The sequence below is a fragment of the Stereum hirsutum genome (genome assembly GCF_000264905.1).
Source record: "Stereum hirsutum FP-91666 SS1 unplaced genomic scaffold STEHIscaffold_6, whole genome shotgun sequence".
Lineage (NCBI taxonomy): Eukaryota > Fungi > Basidiomycota > Agaricomycetes > Russulales > Stereaceae > Stereum > Stereum hirsutum.
Window position 1 is genome coordinate 1823726 of NW_006763136.1, and position 18235 is coordinate 1841960.

Below are 18235 nucleotides of genomic sequence, written 5' to 3' on the forward strand. Positions count from 1 at the left end.
TAGCGTCTATCTTTTCGATTCCAGCAAATGGCAGGCTCATCTCATTGTAGGACCGCTAGTGCTGTCCTGCTTCTCAACTTACACTTTCTCAGGCCATCTCGCTTGAACCTGCCAGGCGATGGTGAAACTCCATGGCGATCCGTATGTTGCCTAGATAACTCCCACCCAAGAATCTTCGCTCAGGGCTTACTCTCTCTGTCGACTGATGGGATCTTGCGAGCGCTGTCTCCAAAATTTTCTGACCGGGCTTTTCGGGCGTTAGGTTCTGCCCTGTCGCGCTACCGAATGCAATGTAAAATGACACAGTAGTCAACTCAAATCACACGAGTTCGAAACCGCGTTCAGTGAGCAAGTGCTTTCAGAGCGCTACGGAGGCTGAGGTGGATCTTATACGGCACAGTGTAACTGATTCAGATATCCGGACCCACCTTCAGCGATGAACACTGGGCGCTGGGACATTCGGTTAAAACACCTCTGGTTCCTTTCAGCACGGTGCTTCACTTTCCTCCACTCCTCGAGATAGTCGCGACAGAGACATCTCGAGCTTCCGCAATGACCGCTCCGACCCGTCGCGTGACATACGGTTCGTGTTTGCAACTTTGTCGACTCTCTGTCCTATGCTAATCATACTCAACGTCCATTTACCTAGTCCGTCTAGGCAACTCTGGGCTCAAAGGTGCGTACCCACCCTTCGGGAACCCATATCAATCTATCAACATTATGTAGTATCCAAGATCATTTTGGGCTGCATGAGCTACGGATCTTCAAAATGGATGCCTTGGGTTCTGGATGAAGAAGAAGCTGTCAAGCATATCAAGTATGCGTACGTATCTCCAACATCTTTGACCATGCTTACTCCCCTTCTTCAGTTTACTGCGTCGACCTAGAGCTTACGCATAATCCTTAGTTATGATGCGGGTATCCAGACGTTCGACACCGCTAACGTGCGTCTTGTTTCATGCTTCTATCCATCAGTGTAGACTGAATTCTCCTTGTGCCCATACCTAGGTATATTCCGCTGGCGAGAGCGAGATCATCCTCGGAAAAGCCATCAAGCAGCTTGACCTTCCCCGCGAAGAGATCGTCATAATGACCAAGGTCAGCGTTATGCTCAACACCCCACTTTCTCTTCCAAACCGTCAAGCCGGGGAACTCAGAATTTCGTCGTGTCAATAGGTTGGCCTCACCGTAGCCCGGACGCCTGATCAAGCCGAGATGGTGCGCGTACTTTTCAACCCTGCTCAAGCGGAGAAAGAGGGATACGTCAATCAGCGCGGGTTGAGCAGGAAACATATATTCGACAGCGTGAAGGCGAGTCTGGAGAGATTGGGGGTGGAGTACATCGACGTGTTGCAATGTGAGTTGCTGTCATAGCTCAGCCATTGGCGTTAGTAGAGGGTACCATGGACTGACGGTATTGACAGGTCATCGATTTGACTCGGAGACGCCCATCTCAGAGACGGTGAGATCAACTTGAAGCTTCACAGCTCGACAGATGCGGGGTACTTATTATATGTTTATTTCAGATGGAAGCTCTGCACGATGTTGTGCAAGCTGGCTATGTCCGGTATATAGGCATGAGCGCGTGCTATGCCTGGCAGTGTACGTCTTCTATCAACTCACTTCGTTTCCTGCATGCGATGCTGATCACTTGGATATGTAGTCCAGTTAATGCAGAGTATGGCCTTTCATTATATGAAGTGGTAAATGCTGATACAGTGCTCGACGTCACAGACTACGCGATCGAAAATAACTTCACTCCCTTCATCTCGATGCAGAACCAGTACAACCTCCTCTATCGCGAAGAAGAGCGAGAGATGATGCCTACCATCAAGGTTAGTCATGCAATCTACCCACTTCTATGCACCGACAGAGAGCAAACACACACCCTCTACTCGTCTGTGTGTCGACAGCATTTCGGCGTAGGCTCCATCCCATACAGCCCACTCGCCCGTGGTGCAGTGACCCGTCCTTACCAACCCGAAGGCAAGAGTGAAGGCAACGATACGGGTTCTAAGAGGGGAGAGATGGAGTCTGCGTCTCTTTATTTCAAAACTTACTTTGGGGAGGGTTCTGGTGGGAAGGTAATCGTCGATCGGTAAGTTTATTCACTTAGTATGCCGTGGTTCTTCAGGTGTGGGCTGTGCCGGTGATCATACTCACTCCGAATGTACATCGAATGTGTAGTGTTCAGGAGCTTGCCAGGAAGCGCGGTAAGACGATGGCGCAGATAGCTCTGGCGTGGGTCATAGCTAAAGATGGTGAGCAGTTCTCTCGCGATAACTCATCCTATTACCTGTGATATATAACGTACTGAATGTACCTGGTCAGCGGTATCTGCTCCCATCATCGGAACCACATCGCTTGAGAAACTGGAGGATAACATAGGTAAGTGTCTGCTTTTTTCTCCTAGATGGTTAACTGAACCACGTTCAAATTGCAGGTGCCTTGGAAATTGAGCTCAGAGTGGATGAAATGAAGTATCTCGAAGAAGGCTATAGCGCATTGCCGGTTACTGGCCACTGAAGGGAGACTCTTTTCGCTTGTACGAAGGAAGTGCAATGAGTCTTACCATCGTCGTCAGTTTGGGTCTTTCGTCATAGTGTGGCCGATTAACGCCGCACTCAGCATACAGTGCTTGTACGCCAGAAGTTTGTTAGCTCATTTGTTTACTGCGCAGCTCCTGAGAGCTCGTGAATCATCTGCTGGAAATAGCATCTCATGAATCTGTGGACTGAAGTTGGGAAACGGCTCTCATGGTCGAGTCCAAGTCGAGGTTGGTTCGAGTTTCCGCCTTTACGCTTTCCAATTTGAAGACGTCCACTTGGGATGGTCGGGTTGTACATACATCGATTGGGTGAATTCGTAGAAGACCAACGAGCAGAAAGCAGAGGGTGTGTTGTGTGGCGCAGGGTGGCGTACCAAAAATACCAAGCCGCCGGAGCCGATTGTTTGGCGCGTGGTTCGAGTGCCAAGTTGAGCTCAAAACATGACGTCACCTGCCCTCCTCCTCCACAGCCAAATATAACACCAGGGCGTCGAAGATGCCTCCGCTGCTGCAAACACCCACGGTACTTGTCCACAACCGTCAACACCTTCGTCGCCGTCATCCACGATGCCCAACTCTCCCCATCTACCGCCAGCACCAACAGGCCACAAGATTATGCACTCTTCCAACACTCCATACGCCGACAGCGAAGAAACCACACCACACACCGCAACACATACCATTGAACAGAGCGACGGTCCAGAGGTACCTCTAATCCAGACGAAACCCAGAAAATCACCATTTGGCTCCCTTCTTTCTCGAACTCTACCACAATATTCTGGCGAGTACGCCGTGGGTGTCTGCGATGTCGAGGTACCCACCGCCCGTCAGACATTTGGAAACTTCAAACATAAAAGCATGCCGGACGCTGCTGCTGGCCTCGCCATGGACAGCGTGTTGTTTACGCTATTTTACCCCATTGAACAGCCGAAGAAACCGAATCCTGTAGTCTGGTTTCCGAGGTATGTCTTCCATTTGCTCTCCTTCGTCCTCGATCGCGCCTGCGGAGTGAGGAGTCTCCGTGGTATCGCACATGTCGATCCAGTCGCTCTGTGCTGTTTCTTCGTAACGAATGCCAAAACACACGCTTCTGGATTACCTTGTTGTTCTTCTCGACGCTTACTTCTCGACTCAGTCTGAAGCAAACCATAGACGGCTTTCTTAAGATGGCCCATCGAACACCTAATATTTGGTACCGGATGATATCCTGTAAGTTATTGCTCATTTACCTCAGTTCATCGTGAAGCGGGTTCTCTGTGCTTGAGACCCTAGTATCACCAACGCGCTACCGTGCAGTGTGGACCGGGTGCTCCATCTCGTCACACCCTCAATGCAGTTCCACACATTTTGTGTGCATAAAGCTGCCTATCAGCTTGATTTTTACACTGGTACTTAGGGGGTCCATCGTTGAAGCCCATCCCGTGCTCAGACACTGCAGAACACATTGCTCGTCGCATGTGGCGCAAATCATACCCAAATAGAAATTTAATACCTGTCAAATATAACGTCTTTGTCTTCCTATTTCATCCACCTGTCGAACGGAAACTAACTCTTCTTTTCCTCGTCTTCCAGACCCCTTGGCTGCCGCAACCGTCTGGGGAACAACCTTCCCCGCCCAAGCTAATGCCCCCTTACTGACGCCACCGAAGAAACTGGGCAAGTGGCCCGTCATGATCTTCAGCCACGGTGTTGGTTGCTCTCGTTTAATGTACTCCGCCTTCTGTGGCGAGATGGCCAGCAGAGGTTACATCGTGGCTGCCCTGGAACATAGAGACGGAACGAGTCCCAGTTCGAAGATTACGAGCGAGGACGGCGAGGAGCGGATGTTGCATTGGTTAGAATGGACAGATTTGGAGTAAGTATCACCATTCTCTTCGATTTGGCTGCCCGTGTCAGTCGCTGACGGCTTTGCGTGGCGTTCTCATATAAGGTGGCCTGATTTGGACCCACAACCAGCAGACGATACAACGGTGCGACATGAACAAATCAAGCTCCGTTGCGCCGAAGTTGAAGAAACAATCAAAGCAATACGATCACTCACGTCGTCTAATTCCCCACTCTCCGAGGAAGAGCTCACTGCAGCCATCGAGGCCGAAGCCAAGGACCCCGCGTCAGGATCAGCGAAGGAGGGACATCCGCAGACAGATATGGCTGCAAGGGTAGCGGCACAGCAGACAGTCTGTGATACGACGAATTTGATGTTATTGGGTTTGAGGGCGCCGGAAAATATGGACTGGAGACTTTGGGAAGGAAATGTGGATGCGGATGAGCCGGTTATGGCGGGCCATTCATTGGGTGGTGCGGTCGCGGTGAGTTGGGCGTGAATGAATTGCTCCTGTCGTGCTTGGTGTAATAGCGGGGCCGCAAACACATTTGCTGACGATTCTCGAATTTGAACAGATGGAGATGTCGTCGCGGAACGAGATCCCCTTTAAAGCCATTGTTGCGATGGATCCTGCAGTCCAACGTACGCCGTCCTCTTCCTGATGCCTCGGGTCTGAGCTCATAGACTAATTAATGCGGCCTTTAGGTTGTGAGCCCTGGACAGGCACCCTTCCTCATCCCCTTCTCTGCGTGAACTCCGAAGAATTCAGTGTCGGGAAGGAATATGCTATCTGGAACTCGCAGATGAAAGATACTATCGAGCACAGCGTCAAGCCGATGTCTTCTGTGTTCACGATTCGTAAGTTCTCCTATTCCCTTCCAATATACCGTCAACTCATCTGTCTCGCGATCTTCTGCTTGGTCTATAACAAAATAGCCGGTGCTACTCATCCCTCTTTCTCGGACATCTTCCTCATCCTCCCTGAAAAGGTCAACCGCCTCACAGGCCTCAAGGTCGACGCACACACCGTGCTCGATCTCTGCATCGGAGCCGTCTGGGACTTTGTCCGCGGCATGTCGCAAGCCACGCGCATGCGTGCCACGGAGTACACGCCCGCTCCGCCGCGCAGCTCGCGAAAGTCGAGTTCAGCGACGATCGCCAGTCTTGCGAGCGCGACGGGCGGTAAAGGAAAGAGTGTCAATTCTTCGACTGGCGGTGGAAACGGGAGTGTGGAGGGGAGTCCGAATTTGAGTGTTGGAGGGAAGAGTGCGAAACATGGGAATGGGGGTGAGAGCAGTAAGGAGAAAGAGAAACAGAAAGTTAAAATCGAACATGAGAAGGAGAAAGAGAAGGATGCGCAGGGGTTGCCGAGGAAGCCTGTCGGGAAAATTGGGCAGTTGATTCATCATCCTTTCTGAATACTCGTGATTCTACATGTTCGCCACATAGCCTGCATTGCGTCCAATCCATGCTATCCCCCTCTCTCATTGTATAATCTCTAGCATCGCATACTAGCGCCATATAATATGAACATGTACATTGATATCTTTCCTTGCATTTATATCAGGCACAAAAACTGTCTATTCGCTGTCCGTGTGACCTCCATGGGCACAATTTGGTACAAGCGCCCTCCATTGTACTGGGACATAGGAGCCTAGACATGCCCGATTATTGGCAGTGGACGGTATGCTTCCTTCAAATAACGTATTTCCTCATCGGAAAGCTTCACGTCGAGAGCACCTGCGAAATAGTGGTCAAGGTTAACCTTCACAAGAAGGGATAGAGGCCAGCTTACCTATCACATCCAGCAGCCTCTCCGTAGATGTGGCGCCAACAATGGGCGCGCTCACAGCTGCATCCGGCAACACGCACAGCGACCATTGATCAGCAACGTCCATATACAGAGAGGTGAAACTCACCGTCTTGCGCAAGAACCCATGCAAGCGACACCTGAGCCATTGTCACGCCTTTCTTCTTCGCTATTTCCTCGACCCTGTCCACGATCGCCTTACCGCCAGACCATTCACTCAGATACAGATCAGGCGACATGAAGAAGTCGGCGTCAGCACGAGCAGTACGTTGTTGGTCTTTGTATGGACGGGCGGCGGCACCGCGAGCGAGGGGACTCCAAGGAAGGGAACCGACGCCAAAGTGCTAGATGGAGGTGTGTTGGTGGGCGCACGTTGATGGCAAGTGAGTCAGACTATTTGCGGAAAGGGAGGAAAGGAGGTGATGATGGTGGCGTCTGCGGTGGTGGGTAGTGCGGAGGGTGGCGTTGCACGTACCTTGAGTGTTGGCATCATCTCACGTTCTTCTTCGCGGTAAAGGATGTTGTAGTGGTTCTGCATGGAGATGAATGGTGTAAGGTTGTGGGTTATGGCGTAGTCTGCGAGATTAATGTCAAGCATGAATAAAAACTGTCGACGACCAAAAGTAAACAGGTGCTTACTCTGCATCATATGGACTGTAGCGTGACCACGGTTACAAGATGGTAACGCATTATAAGGATATCAATGCTCACACTGCCAGGCATAACAAGAGCTCATGCCGATGTAGCGCACATGGCCCGCTTTGACGACGTCGTGCAGGGCTTGCATCTAGAGAATCAGTCAGGAGGCAAGGACGTTGTGATTGTGGACAGAATCATTCACCGTCTCCTCTATGGGTGTGTTGGGATCGAAGCGATGACCTAGTATGCCGGTGGATAAGCAACATAAATGGGAAAGAGAGGCCAAACGAACATTGGTATATATCGATATAGTCGACACCGAGACGTTCTAAGCTAGCCTTCACGCTCGCGAAAATATTCTTTCTACTCAGGCCCCATTGATTGACGTAGCCCTCGCGGTCAGCTTGGACCAAATTGCCCTGAAACTGCCCGCCGACCTCGCGGTGAACAGGGAAGAATAACTAGGAGTGCCACCTCATTTAGTATTGGGGATTGAGAACACATGGGTAGATGGGAAATAATGGTCTAACCTTTGTCATTATCACGATTTCTTCGCGGGGGAGACTAAGTGTCTTGATGGCCTTGCCCAAGACGATCTCGCTGAGTCCATTTGAATAGACCTGAGAACCAGTCATTTAGCTCTGTGAGCGTCGGTGCAACGTTCGTGACCCTACTCACGTTGGAAGTATCGAACGTCTGAATACCAGCATCGTATCTATACGAATCCGGTATAAGTAACGTGTCCTTCACAACAGTGTAGACAAAGGAGATAGCGTCAAGATACATACGCAAACTTGATCTGCTTGATAGCCTCTTCCTCTTCCAGAATCCAATTCTGGTACTTGGGCGAGCCGTAGCTCAAGCACCCAAGGATGAGTCGAGACACTGTATTCAAGCGAGAATAAGGGTGAGCGACAAAAGTGGCAGTGACTTTTAGGTGGCCTGACGCAACTTACCTTTCAGACCAGAATTACCCACACGAACTATGTCCGCCAAAAAGTTTCTATCAACTGGGTGCTATAGAATACAGTAAAACGGCCGTAACTTACCGTAGGGGACGCGACGAGTGGCCATGCTTTAAGTGTTCAGATTGGGTGTAGTACTGCAAATGAATCCTCGAGTTAGGAGACCAGTGGGAACTGGCCTTCAGGAAATTGCTATCGTCTAATTTATAAGGGGACCATCGTGGGGATTTCTAAGCAAATTTCACCGAGTCGAACATCCGTACGAACCGGAACGATGAGTAATGGCATCGGAAGGTGGTTTACTGGGTGACCCACCGTACATGGCTTCGGAGTACTTATCCGACACCTAAAGTCAAACAGGAAGTAAACACGGTGTTGAGGGCAAGGACAGAGGAGTCTGCGCGAGCCGCAAGTTTCTCCAAACCAACCGGCAATCCTTATGACGACACCTCCGACTCCGATGCGACCCACCTCACCATCGCTAGACACGGTCTCGGTCGGTGAAAGAAGGAGAGTGCCACCTCCAGCCACACTGGGCTCATGTGGATGTTTATGAGTGGTGATTCTGATTGGTCGAGTGTTAAGTGAACAAGGAGTGGATCCCTTATTGGGAATGCCAGGAGGAGGGATTCCGATGAATTGGTAAGCAGGTTCGATCGCGATCAGTACAATGATGATTCGTCACCGCCACACGATTGTAACACAATGTGGCGCGAAATGAGTCCTTATATGGATGAGTACAAGGCAATACTTTCTAGCAGTAGAGGCGTGTCGATACTCATACTGGAGTCATGCCATAGACTTAATGTGTGATAAATTAAATCCTTTGGATGAACAATATACAATGCATCGCACAAACCAAGTTGCGGGATCGACCAGGGAATCCCACGCAGAAAACGATGAACAATAGGTCTATAATGTATGCAGTAGTCCGCCGAATCACTCGTCACAGTCATGAATGTCGAGCACTGGATGATGATGTCCAATGCAATTCCACGCCGTAGAATCATCAAACGCCATAGAACCATCAATCTTACCACCCGTCCATCGGATTCAGGGGCACGTTCTTTGCCAACTCTTCCCAGTCTCTGCCCAAAAGCTCCTCCAGGCGTTCGGCAATAGAGGGGATCCTCATCCTATCTAGGACAAAACTAAACAATAGCGTCAACGATATGCATACAGCTTCTAGAAAGGCGGAACAAACCTGTCGATTGGATTTTCGTAGGCGGCGTTAATGGCGTCAATAAGTCCCTGTTCGTCGTCCTTCTGAACGTTGTACACGTATGGAGGATCGAGATATCGAAGGATGACGTGCTGCGAGTCCCAACGTGATTTATCTAGAGGGTTTTCCGGATCCCACTGTAAAATAGGATTGATGAATGGCACGCCTGAACATCCAGACATCAGAACAAAGTAGAGCCCGTCAGAATCTAGCATCTTCGACCGAGAAGAGAAGGCCCAACGGGCTTAAAGCGACAAAATGTAACGTACCAAGGCACAGAGCTTCGTAAGGCGTTGGGCTTGTGTACGGTTGCCCTACACCGATAAGCACTCGGCTCTTCGCCACCTCATTTAGGAAACGCTCTTGAGGCATAAATCCAAGGTTTGTCAGGCCTTCGGGTTGTTCGTAGTCGTCGTCCCCTCTCGAGCCGATGATGAGCTCAATTCCTGTCTCCTCCTTTACTCGCTTCCATACTGTGGAGGACCAACCGTGCGCGATTTCATCGGTGAAGTAATAAAGATGCTTCGCCAAGAGATAGGCTTGGCCTTTCCCCGTACGCTGAGGAGGAATGGGAGGGGAGATGGCGTCTCCTGAACCAGACAACTGGGAGGGATCGAGAGCGGGCAAGGACGGGAAGGCTATTGCACGCCCTTCGTGGGGAATGAAAGGCTGCTTAGAGCAGGAGGGTTCAACACTGTAACCGACATAGGTGACGTCCGGGAAATAGCCCTCAATAGCATAAGGCTCGGGTTGCCACGTCCATTGACTACCCAAGGGATGAGCAGGTTGGGACCAGAAATGCTGTTTAGGTGTTAGTTGGGATGACCAAGATATGGACTATACGAGGATAGCGTACCCAGCTGAAGAGCTTATAAATTGGTATCCCATGTGGATTTCGTTCGGACTGGAGGCAGTTTTCGTTATCGCGATAGCAAACCACAACGTCGGATGATTCGAATAGAACAGCCACCACCAATGCCGGGAACATCTGGTACAGCTGGACGGCACGGTCGTTGTTGAGCGAATATAACAGCGTATAGTTCAGGCTGTGGAGGGCCGTAATCTACATCCGTCAAGTATCAGTTATTCGACGAAACAGGAAGTCAGAGAGGCATTGTTTTCTTGCCGTAGATCGAGACCTGTCGATGATCACACATACAGGAGTCAATATAATACCAAGACAGCGAACAGTCCCTGAGATGAGGACTTACCAAATGTCTTCACCACCAACCCATCCGGTGAGTGCGCCGCGGAAGTGAAACGAGCCTAGGATCACGACTGTGGGCGGCCGTCGGTATGATTCTTTACAGAAAGGAGAAGCAAGGCACACCTTTTTCTTGGTTCTCGACACAGTTCCCCGACTCTATGCACCTGAACAAATCCCTGATCGCCTTGTTGTTCTCGTTACTCCACGAATCACTCTTGTCCAGCTCGGGAAATACAGTATCACTGAGTTTCAACCTTGTCTCCTCGAGCATGACATCTGTATTGACACCCGAAGCAGCCGACTCATCTGACGCCAGATCTTCATCCCCATTCTCTAGTGGCACAATCGAAGGAAGGTGAGGTCTCGACGCATAACGGTCTTCCACCTCTGGTCTCCAGCCAGAACCGATCCCCAAGTGCTCCCCCCACGAAGCAAAGACGTTCTTCGGCGTGGAGGCGTCGACACCAAGATTGTGAAAGAGGTTAATGTTCTGTATGTCGGTAATGTCCGTGCCGGAGACGTGTAGCCCAATCCAAAGGCCAGCAAGAGCGAGAATGGGGACGTAGACCCAGCAGATAGAAGTGGCACGCCGGAAACGAGGCATATATGTTCTGCAAAGCTTATGAGAATGGCAAGACGTTGTAGAATGAAACTGGGATTGTAGGGGAGGGGAAGTGGGCGCAAAACCGCTGATATTAAGTATGAGAGATAGACGCACGAAAAGAATATCATTCCTGCGGCGTCAAACTGTCTGGGCTGTCTGGGCGTTGACAAGGACTTGTGGAGACTAACTGGGGATGAGGCGTAAATCCAACCTCGGTCAGAGAGCGGAGGACCGACGACGAAGGGGGAATGTGGACAGCGGCAGATGACAGGGCTGGTCGTGCTTCCTTTCGACTATACGAAAATTCCACACTATCTGGCGTGCCAGAGCGGTTAAAGAGGCGAGACAAGCCGTCATCTGAGTCCGCGATGCCTAGTCCCTCATTGATTGGGTGGGGTGTGGGTGAGAACGAAACATCCGCATCTGAGACAGAAACATCCGCGGCGGAGGAAAAAAAAAGAAAGAAAGTTAGCTATGGCATGTGAAGACCCTGGCCTCACCTTTGCAGACCAGTGGGCGAGTTCCATCAGTGAATTTCCCTCGATTGCTAGCATGTCATTTCTGTATATCAAAGTTGTGACACCGAAATTGTGAGCACTGAGCGGTTCAGATGCAGTCCATGCTGATGACTATCCCCTCGGGTCATACTGTTCGTTGAGCGGCGTTTTATCAACACGGTCGTTCAAGACTATGATAACATGATGCGGCGGGAAGGAAATGCCATAACTCCGGGAAATCTTTGTCGAAGATTGGGTCGCGCGTTGGACGATGGAAGCTCCACGAGGATTTTCGGACGCTATGCATGGTAGTGGCTGCGCGCCTTATAGAAGCCGAATACTGAACGGATAAGTGCAGGTGACGGCGACATCGAGAACGGAAAGCAAAAGAATACATCATTGAAGATAGTGGAGTAAATATCCTTTTTACAACGGGAATTCTGTGTTGACGCCAGGACCGCCGCTTAGAGCAAAACATACAGATCGACGTGAGTGGCAATGCTAGCTTTCGACCCTAGACAATGTAATGTGAGAACACGGTAACATATAAGTATCACAGCCGTGCGCAGATTCGTCGCCAAAGATGTTGTCGTCGTGGTCAAAGTTTGATACCGACAGGAAGCCTCTGATAGACTTCCACGGGTGTGAGAACCGCTGTACATACCGGCGATTTCCGGAATATCAACGTCCGACGTTAGTAACGTGGCACTTGCAGGTTGCGAGCGCTGTCATTATATATGCCCATGTCAGGTCACCTCACAGCTACAGTAACAAAACAGACTTGGACAGGACTCAGAATAGTATCATTGTCATGGCCATGTGCTGCGTGACGTTTTGACTGAGCATGCTCGCTTGAAAAGATATCCTCCATATGTGAACCGACGTAACGAAGATACAGATGTACAAGGCCGGTCAATGTCGATAGTATAAGAAGCAGAGTCTCGTCACGGCCAGCAGGGCATTCCGCCTATCAGTGCCCAATGACTGGAAGAGGTACGTAAGGTTCGTCCAAATATTTTATGTCCTCCTCGCTCAACTTGACATCGAGTGCACCTTCGTAGTAAGTCAGTTCGAGCCGAATTTCAAGTAATCCAAGATATATGCCAACGTACCCAGGTTATCCTTGAGCTTCTCCATCGACGTGGTACCGATGATAGGCGCCGTTACCCCTAAAATATACATGGCTCTTTAGCAGAGAGTTCATGTGGTTGATTAGGAATTGGAGGCGTACCAGGCTTTGCCATTACCCAAGCTAAACCGATTTGTGCCATGCTCGCACCATGCTTCTTCGCGAGCTCTTCAATGCGGCCAACGATGACTGGACCGGCCGCACTCGCCCCAATATACACACCGGCCGGCATCATGTCCGTACTAGCCCTTTCCGTGGTCTTGATTTGAGAAACGGGGCGACAGACAGCTCCTCTGGCAAGAGGGCTCCAGGGGATCGACCCCACTCCGAAGTGCTAAACAACGCTGCCATTAGTGGAAGAAGGAAACAAGGAGCATGAAGAGCCCAATCACCTTGAGAGTGGGCATCATCTCGCGCTCTTCCTCGCGGTAGAGCATGTTATAGTGATTCTGCATGGAGATGAAGGGTGTCAATTTATTGTTGATCGCGTAGTCTATGAGCCAAATAAAGTGGATTAGCATTTGGCCTAACAGTGATAAGTGCGGAAAACTGAAGATGCCTGACTTTGCATAGCGTGGACTGCGGCAGAGAAGAACGATGAGCCGTGGACACAATATTATTACTTTATGAAAGAAGGGCGTACATTGCCACGCATGACACGAGCTCATCCCAACGTAGCGGACATATCCAGCTTGGACGACATCGTGCAAAGCTTGCATCTAACTTAACCGTGAGTACAAACCCAGACACGGGAGGTGCAGACACGAACAGTCTCCTCGATTGGGGTATCAACGTCGAACCGGTGGCACTGGAGTACGTCGATGTATTCGAGATCGAGCCTCTTCAAGCTGGCTTTGACGCTGTCGAAGATATGCTTCCTGCTAAGACCACGTTGATTGACATAGCCGTTCTTCTCAGCTTCGGGGATGGAAAGCATGAGCGGTTCCGTAGGTGTGCGGGCGGAGACAAAGTAGACCTGAGAATATGGCATCATCAGTGTCTTATAGAAGATAGACAAGGGTGTTTAATTTAGTTCACTTTGGTCATGACCACAATCTCTTCACGAGGCAAGCCGAGCTGCTTGATGGCCTTACCAAGGATGCGCTCGCTTTCGCCGTTTGAGTACACCTGAAAACCAATATGCATCAGGAAAAAATGTCAGGATGGGGACGCTAGGAAATATGTCGTACGTTGGCGGTATCAAATGTCTGGATACCGTTCTGGTAGCTGTGATTCAGAGCTTTATATTCACTTGCGGGCTTCAGAAGAAATCTAACGATGAAGACGTACGCGAACTTGATTTGTTCAATCGAGTCCTTCTCGTTCAGAACCCATGCTTCCCAAGAGGGATTCCCGTAGCTCATGCATCCCAAGATGAGCTTGGAGACTGAAATGAAGATGGCCTGTCAGCAGAGTCGCCTCTTCGAGAGACAAGATGCTGACTGCATACCTTTCAGACCAGAGTTACCCAGACGCACTGGATTGAGATAAACATCAACACAAGGCGTCACAATGGATCAAGCGAATGGGCGTACCGTACGGAACACGTCGGTTGACTTCGAGCTTAGACATGACCAAGCTGACAGATAGGGTGTTTTGGTGGGTGTGAAGGTGTCGGAGGAGTGTGAGATTCTGTGCTCTCTGTTAGCAGAACAAGCTGCCTTATAAACATGGTCGGGATGGTGTGGATTCCTGTTCTCATGACTAAGTACGGCACCCAGGCCATATCCCAATCCCCTGAGGACCCCAGGCAATCATGCCAGAGGTTTGATCCACCTCAAAGAGTTGACATAGTGGTGAGGTCGGAGGTCCTGCCAAACACATGGACAAAGAGTCGATCTATGATTTCTTCCGAAAACCAACGCACGTAGGCCAGACCCCAGGGAATTTGAACCCGTAGAAAATTGACACGCATTCTCAAACCTTCTCAGTGTCCATTCTATGAATGGTTCTCCGTCCAGCCGCGATAGTCACGATTCCGCCGAAAAATGTCTTTGTGTGCCGCTACATCTGGGCTTTTCGTGGTCAGTACCTCAACCACCGGGCCTCTCACATACTTACAACGAAGCGAAGCTTCCGCTCTGACTTACCCAGTCTCCCACCACATAGCTCTTCGTGCGGCAAAATATATGAGCCCGAATGAGTGGTCGCCTGCGCACCTAGCTGTGTGCAGCCGGCAGGCCGAGTATACGCGTATCTGTTGTACAAGATGCCTGGTTGATCGGCCCAAGTGGATACATCCACTCAATATGCTTGGCATTTAAAGTCGGGTAGTAAGCCTCAGGCTAGGAAGTTCATTGAGGCTCGTCGTTGACGTTTTGCTAGAGACTCAGAATACGGAAGAACTTGTCAGCCTCAGGTTATCAACATCCACAATTCGTTTGACCTACAAACGACGCGTGGACACTCATCGCGGCCTAGGAAAGCTCTCGGACTACACTGTTTGGATTCCAGTGTGCCTGTCCTACTCATTCTGAGATCAATTGCACACAAGACAGTGAACAGCAATCGAGAGCGGGGTGAGGAACAACAGGCTTCGAGATATGGCGCTTAGTAGTATGAACGCAAGCGGTCAGTGCGGACCCTGCACTGGCAGCCCGAGAAAACCACATACTGGTAGAAGTGCGTTGGATGTAACATATTCCTCATTCACTGTCATGGCAGTTTCCGAATTCAAATTATGGGGTTGTGGTCCCAAGATGATTCACCTGAAAGCCGGACTTCATTGGGGACAGCCGTCAACGAAACTATGAAAAGACTCCAAGTTACAGCTTAGATGATGAGACTGGCGGCAAAAGGACTCCGATAAATATGGCATAAACAAGGCCCGATCATAGGCGAGGCATTTTGGCATGGTAGGAAACCCAGAAAAATACAGGCATGAGATATGGAGTGTCGACTCGGAGCCACTACCTACAGGCATCACAACCCTCTGGGGAACACCTAGTAGACGTAGCCGAGAATCTTGCCTCCAACGTTCTTGCGACGAGCCTCCTCGTGATCGAGAATACCGGAAGAAGTCGTCTGAATGATAGGAACAAACATTCAAATTAGATACGGCGAGAGCGACGAGATAAAGGACGAACGAGGATGATGTAGCCGAACGAACGAGCGGGGAGCAACAAGTTGACCCAGGACTCAATCTGAGTGACCTGGACGTTGAACCTGGGCGAGATAACACCAGTCTTGTTCAGACGGCCGTTAAGCTGGACAACGATCTTGCCGGAACGGTGGTCGTCAATGATCTCGAACTCCCCGATGTAGCCTATCAAGGAAATCGTCAACTTGGATGGTCGAAACAAGCAAGAAGTAGAGCAAAAAGTGAAGGGATTTGATATCTAATAAGAAAATAATGTAATCTCCGTAGTGAACCCAAATCCGTAGTGAGTATGAGGAAGTGTGCTTCAGTGTTGTTGGAGGCAATGTTGATTTTTCGGAGCGTTAAAACGAGGGGCGGGTGGAGGCAAAACCTCGTCGATCGTAGTTATCACTCCGAGTTTTATAATAGAATGTACGTAACGAGAACGCGAAAGAAAGTAATACGAAATGAAGCCGGCAGAAACAGAAATGAGGACGTACCATGGCGCTGCATGACACTGAGGAACTTCACGACAACCTTCGAGGAAGGGCGGATGAGGACCTGGCGCTTGCCACGGCGCTCGGCATTGACGATGTTGTTCTGTGGGTTGGGTTAAACGGTAAATGACATGCACGCAGACCATGCGGAAGGCGATACTAACCAAGCAATCGTTCTAACAGCACTCAAACGGTCAGTACGATAAATGGGACCAGATATCTGAGGGAGACACGCACGAGTACGGAGACGCGGACCATTTTGAAGATGCGATAAGGATGAAGGCCGGAGAGTCTAGGACGAGAGAGCCAAAGTAAGCACAAATTGCTCGTCTGAGTGTCGCGCAAAGCACGAGTCAAGACGAGCTGGCGAATGCATGCTAATGGCCGCCGACACAAGCTTGGACTACTCCTCCATCCTGTACGACTGTAGCAATCGAGGTATGTGAATCGTCGTAACCCAAGGTGTGCCGTTGTTGCGCATGCCAGCGTGCCAGCAAGCCGCCCAGCCGATGCGGATAAGAGGGACCATATTCACCTTGAGGGTGGCGAGACCGGTGACGACGACGACGACGACGAGAACGAATGGAAGACTTGAAATTCGACGAAGGCGAAATGGCTCTGAAACACCGGAACGGGAAGGTGTGGCTGAGAACTGTACAGTTCGCGTCAGCCACCGCGGGAACTGCCGCGCTCGCCTGTCGCCGCGAGTAAGTGCTCGCCACCGTAGCTATCGACCTCAAGACGCCTCGGACGGCCCCGCGCTAGCTTTTTCGCCCTCTCACCTTTCTTTTCAGCTTTCAAACCAACATGGTGGGTGGAACTATGCTCGGGCGAAGGAGAGAGCTTGAAGGCTGATTCTTGGGGTGGAAATAGGGCCGTGTTCGTACGAAGACCACCAAGAGGGCGTCCCGCGTTCTCATTGAGAAATAGTGAGTCTCCAATCACTTGAAACTGAGAGACAGATAGAATCCATAAGAAAGGACGTGCAATGCTGCCGGGGCCGCTATGATGTCGTTGAGATACTGATATATTGCTCGCGTATGATTTAGCTACCCCCGCCTCACCCTCGACTTCCACACCAACAAGCGTATCATCGATGAGGTCGCCGTTGTCCCTTCGAAACGTCTCCGCAACAAGATCTCCGGCTTCACGACCCATTTGATGAAGCGTATCCAGCGCGGTCCCGTCCGTGGTATTTCGTTCAAGCTCCAGGAGGAGGAGCGTGAGCGGAAGGATCAGTACGTTCCCGAGGTTTCTGCCCTCGACACCAGCGTTTCTGGTCTTACTGTCGACAAGGAGACCAAGGTGCGTCACTTCTACATTTACTGCTTTCGATTATAATGTTAATTGCGTGTCTACTCCCTACCTGCAATTCATCACCCATAGGCTCTCCTTGCCCACCTCAACTTCGACTCCATCCCCGTCACCATTGAGGAGCCCGTCACTGTCATCCCCGAGCGTGCTGGCAGGAGGGAGCGACGGAACGTTCCAGGTGCTGGCCGTACCTAAACGTCTTTCTTGCTTCCTTTTATTGTTGATGCTTAGCGGGTGGGGAGCGCGAGACGGAGGGGGTTGTATGTGCTATGATTCGCATGCCATGTACCGCTTTACTGCACCAAAACATATGCCGCTCGGGGTCGGGCACCTTTTCTCCTCATAATGAGTCTCGTTGTGAGGCCAAGACAGACGGAGCACTTGGAGTCACTCTCAGAGCGATTGTTTTGCCCGCCCTTCTAGACAGTGCCGCCCTCGGCCCATTACTTCCTCAAAGTCACTGGTAGTCTAACTCGCCCCGTCTAGCGGCATGGTGCAAGATATACACAAAGGAATCCAAGCAGACTTGTTTTCATCGCTGCAGTGGCACTGACTCTCTACAGTGTGTCTGGGTGCCACACACTATAGCCCCTTTCGGTAGGCTTTTTAAAGCGAGCTTGTCGGGCAAACTTCCGAAATATGGACTGACGAGGTTGGTGAGCAATTCCAATTTATTTCTTGTCCGGTGCTCCTGTCTGCTCCTGTGTTAACACTGCAAACTGTTGCTGCGCAGAATCCGTCGTTGCTAGGCCACCCGCTGTTGCATACCAGTAGTGATGCCCGACCGACATCTTGTGTGTATCGAGCACAGGCTGTGTCACAACTTTCTTCCTGATTGGCCTCAGACTATCCAAGATGTGTAAGAATGTCTTGTCTCATCACCATAGAGAGCATCAGAC

At 50.5% G+C, this 18235-nt stretch overlaps 7 protein-coding genes across 7 annotated transcripts; 3 read left to right on the plus strand and 4 right to left on the minus strand.

Moving 5' to 3' along the window:
- Positions 1–552: 552 nt before the first annotated feature.
- Positions 553–2876, plus strand: STEHIDRAFT_139197 (oxidoreductase; the record flags this gene model as incomplete). Its single annotated transcript, XM_007303718.1, has 11 exons — positions 553–583; positions 650–676; positions 727–823; positions 908–944; positions 1009–1098; positions 1177–1357; positions 1669–1835; positions 1914–2098; positions 2188–2261; positions 2332–2388; positions 2444–2876. 11 exons carry the CDS (start codon positions 553–555, stop codon positions 2524–2526), a joined length of 1029 nt encoding a protein of 342 aa, XP_007303780.1. The 3' UTR covers positions 2527–2876.
- Positions 2877–3106: 230 nt separating this feature from the next.
- On the plus strand, positions 3107–5887 carry STEHIDRAFT_121161 (uncharacterized protein). The gene is made up of 7 exons (XM_007303719.1): positions 3107–3510; positions 3684–3757; positions 4121–4403; positions 4479–4857; positions 4949–5015; positions 5079–5231; positions 5310–5887. The coding sequence occupies exons 1-7, from the start codon at positions 3116–3118 to the stop codon at positions 5789–5791; spliced, it is 1833 nt and encodes a 610-aa protein (XP_007303781.1). The 5' UTR covers positions 3107–3115; the 3' UTR covers positions 5792–5887.
- Positions 5888–5933: 46 nt separating this feature from the next.
- STEHIDRAFT_121163 (Aldo/keto reductase) lies at positions 5934–7928 on the minus strand. The gene is made up of 13 exons (XM_007303720.1): positions 7872–7928; positions 7779–7805; positions 7611–7707; positions 7501–7537; positions 7353–7442; positions 7115–7283; positions 7025–7062; positions 6895–6970; positions 6823–6837; positions 6659–6759; positions 6293–6527; positions 6169–6225; positions 5934–6113 (listed from the first exon to the last, which is right to left on the minus strand). The coding sequence occupies exons 1-13, from the start codon at positions 7894–7896 to the stop codon at positions 6028–6030; spliced, it is 1053 nt and encodes a 350-aa protein (XP_007303782.1). The 5' UTR covers positions 7897–7928; the 3' UTR covers positions 5934–6027.
- Positions 7929–8611: 683 nt separating this feature from the next.
- STEHIDRAFT_96739 (uncharacterized protein) lies at positions 8612–10487 on the minus strand (the record flags this gene model as incomplete). Its single annotated transcript, XM_007303721.1, has 7 exons — positions 8612–8938; positions 8992–9175; positions 9279–9554; positions 9657–9810; positions 9866–10055; positions 10221–10287; positions 10340–10487. 7 exons carry the CDS (start codon positions 10485–10487, stop codon positions 8821–8823), a joined length of 1137 nt encoding a protein of 378 aa, XP_007303783.1. The 3' UTR covers positions 8612–8820.
- Positions 10488–12123: 1636 nt separating this feature from the next.
- On the minus strand, positions 12124–14080 carry STEHIDRAFT_96741 (aryl-alcohol dehydrogenase). Its single transcript, XM_007303722.1, has 12 exons — positions 13982–14080; positions 13897–13923; positions 13737–13833; positions 13637–13673; positions 13485–13574; positions 13216–13422; positions 13090–13165; positions 13011–13025; positions 12839–12939; positions 12549–12780; positions 12430–12486; positions 12124–12370 (listed from the first exon to the last, which is right to left on the minus strand). The coding sequence occupies exons 1-12, from the start codon at positions 14016–14018 to the stop codon at positions 12288–12290; spliced, it is 1059 nt and encodes a 352-aa protein (XP_007303784.1). The 5' UTR covers positions 14019–14080; the 3' UTR covers positions 12124–12287.
- Positions 14081–15161: 1081 nt separating this feature from the next.
- STEHIDRAFT_96745 (ribosomal protein S15a) lies at positions 15162–16593 on the minus strand. Its single transcript, XM_007303723.1, has 5 exons — positions 16260–16593; positions 16187–16198; positions 16026–16125; positions 15533–15711; positions 15162–15470 (listed from the first exon to the last, which is right to left on the minus strand). Exons 1-5 carry the CDS (start codon positions 16278–16280, stop codon positions 15390–15392), a joined length of 393 nt encoding a protein of 130 aa, XP_007303785.1. The 5' UTR covers positions 16281–16593; the 3' UTR covers positions 15162–15389.
- A 167-nt stretch (positions 16594–16760) lies between these two features.
- STEHIDRAFT_121166 (40S ribosomal protein S17) lies at positions 16761–17854 on the plus strand. The gene is made up of 4 exons (XM_007303724.1): positions 16761–16832; positions 16896–16951; positions 17072–17327; positions 17409–17854. The coding sequence occupies exons 1-4, from the start codon at positions 16830–16832 to the stop codon at positions 17529–17531; spliced, it is 438 nt and encodes a 145-aa protein (XP_007303786.1). The 5' UTR covers positions 16761–16829; the 3' UTR covers positions 17532–17854.
- Positions 17855–18235: the final 381 nt, after the last annotated feature.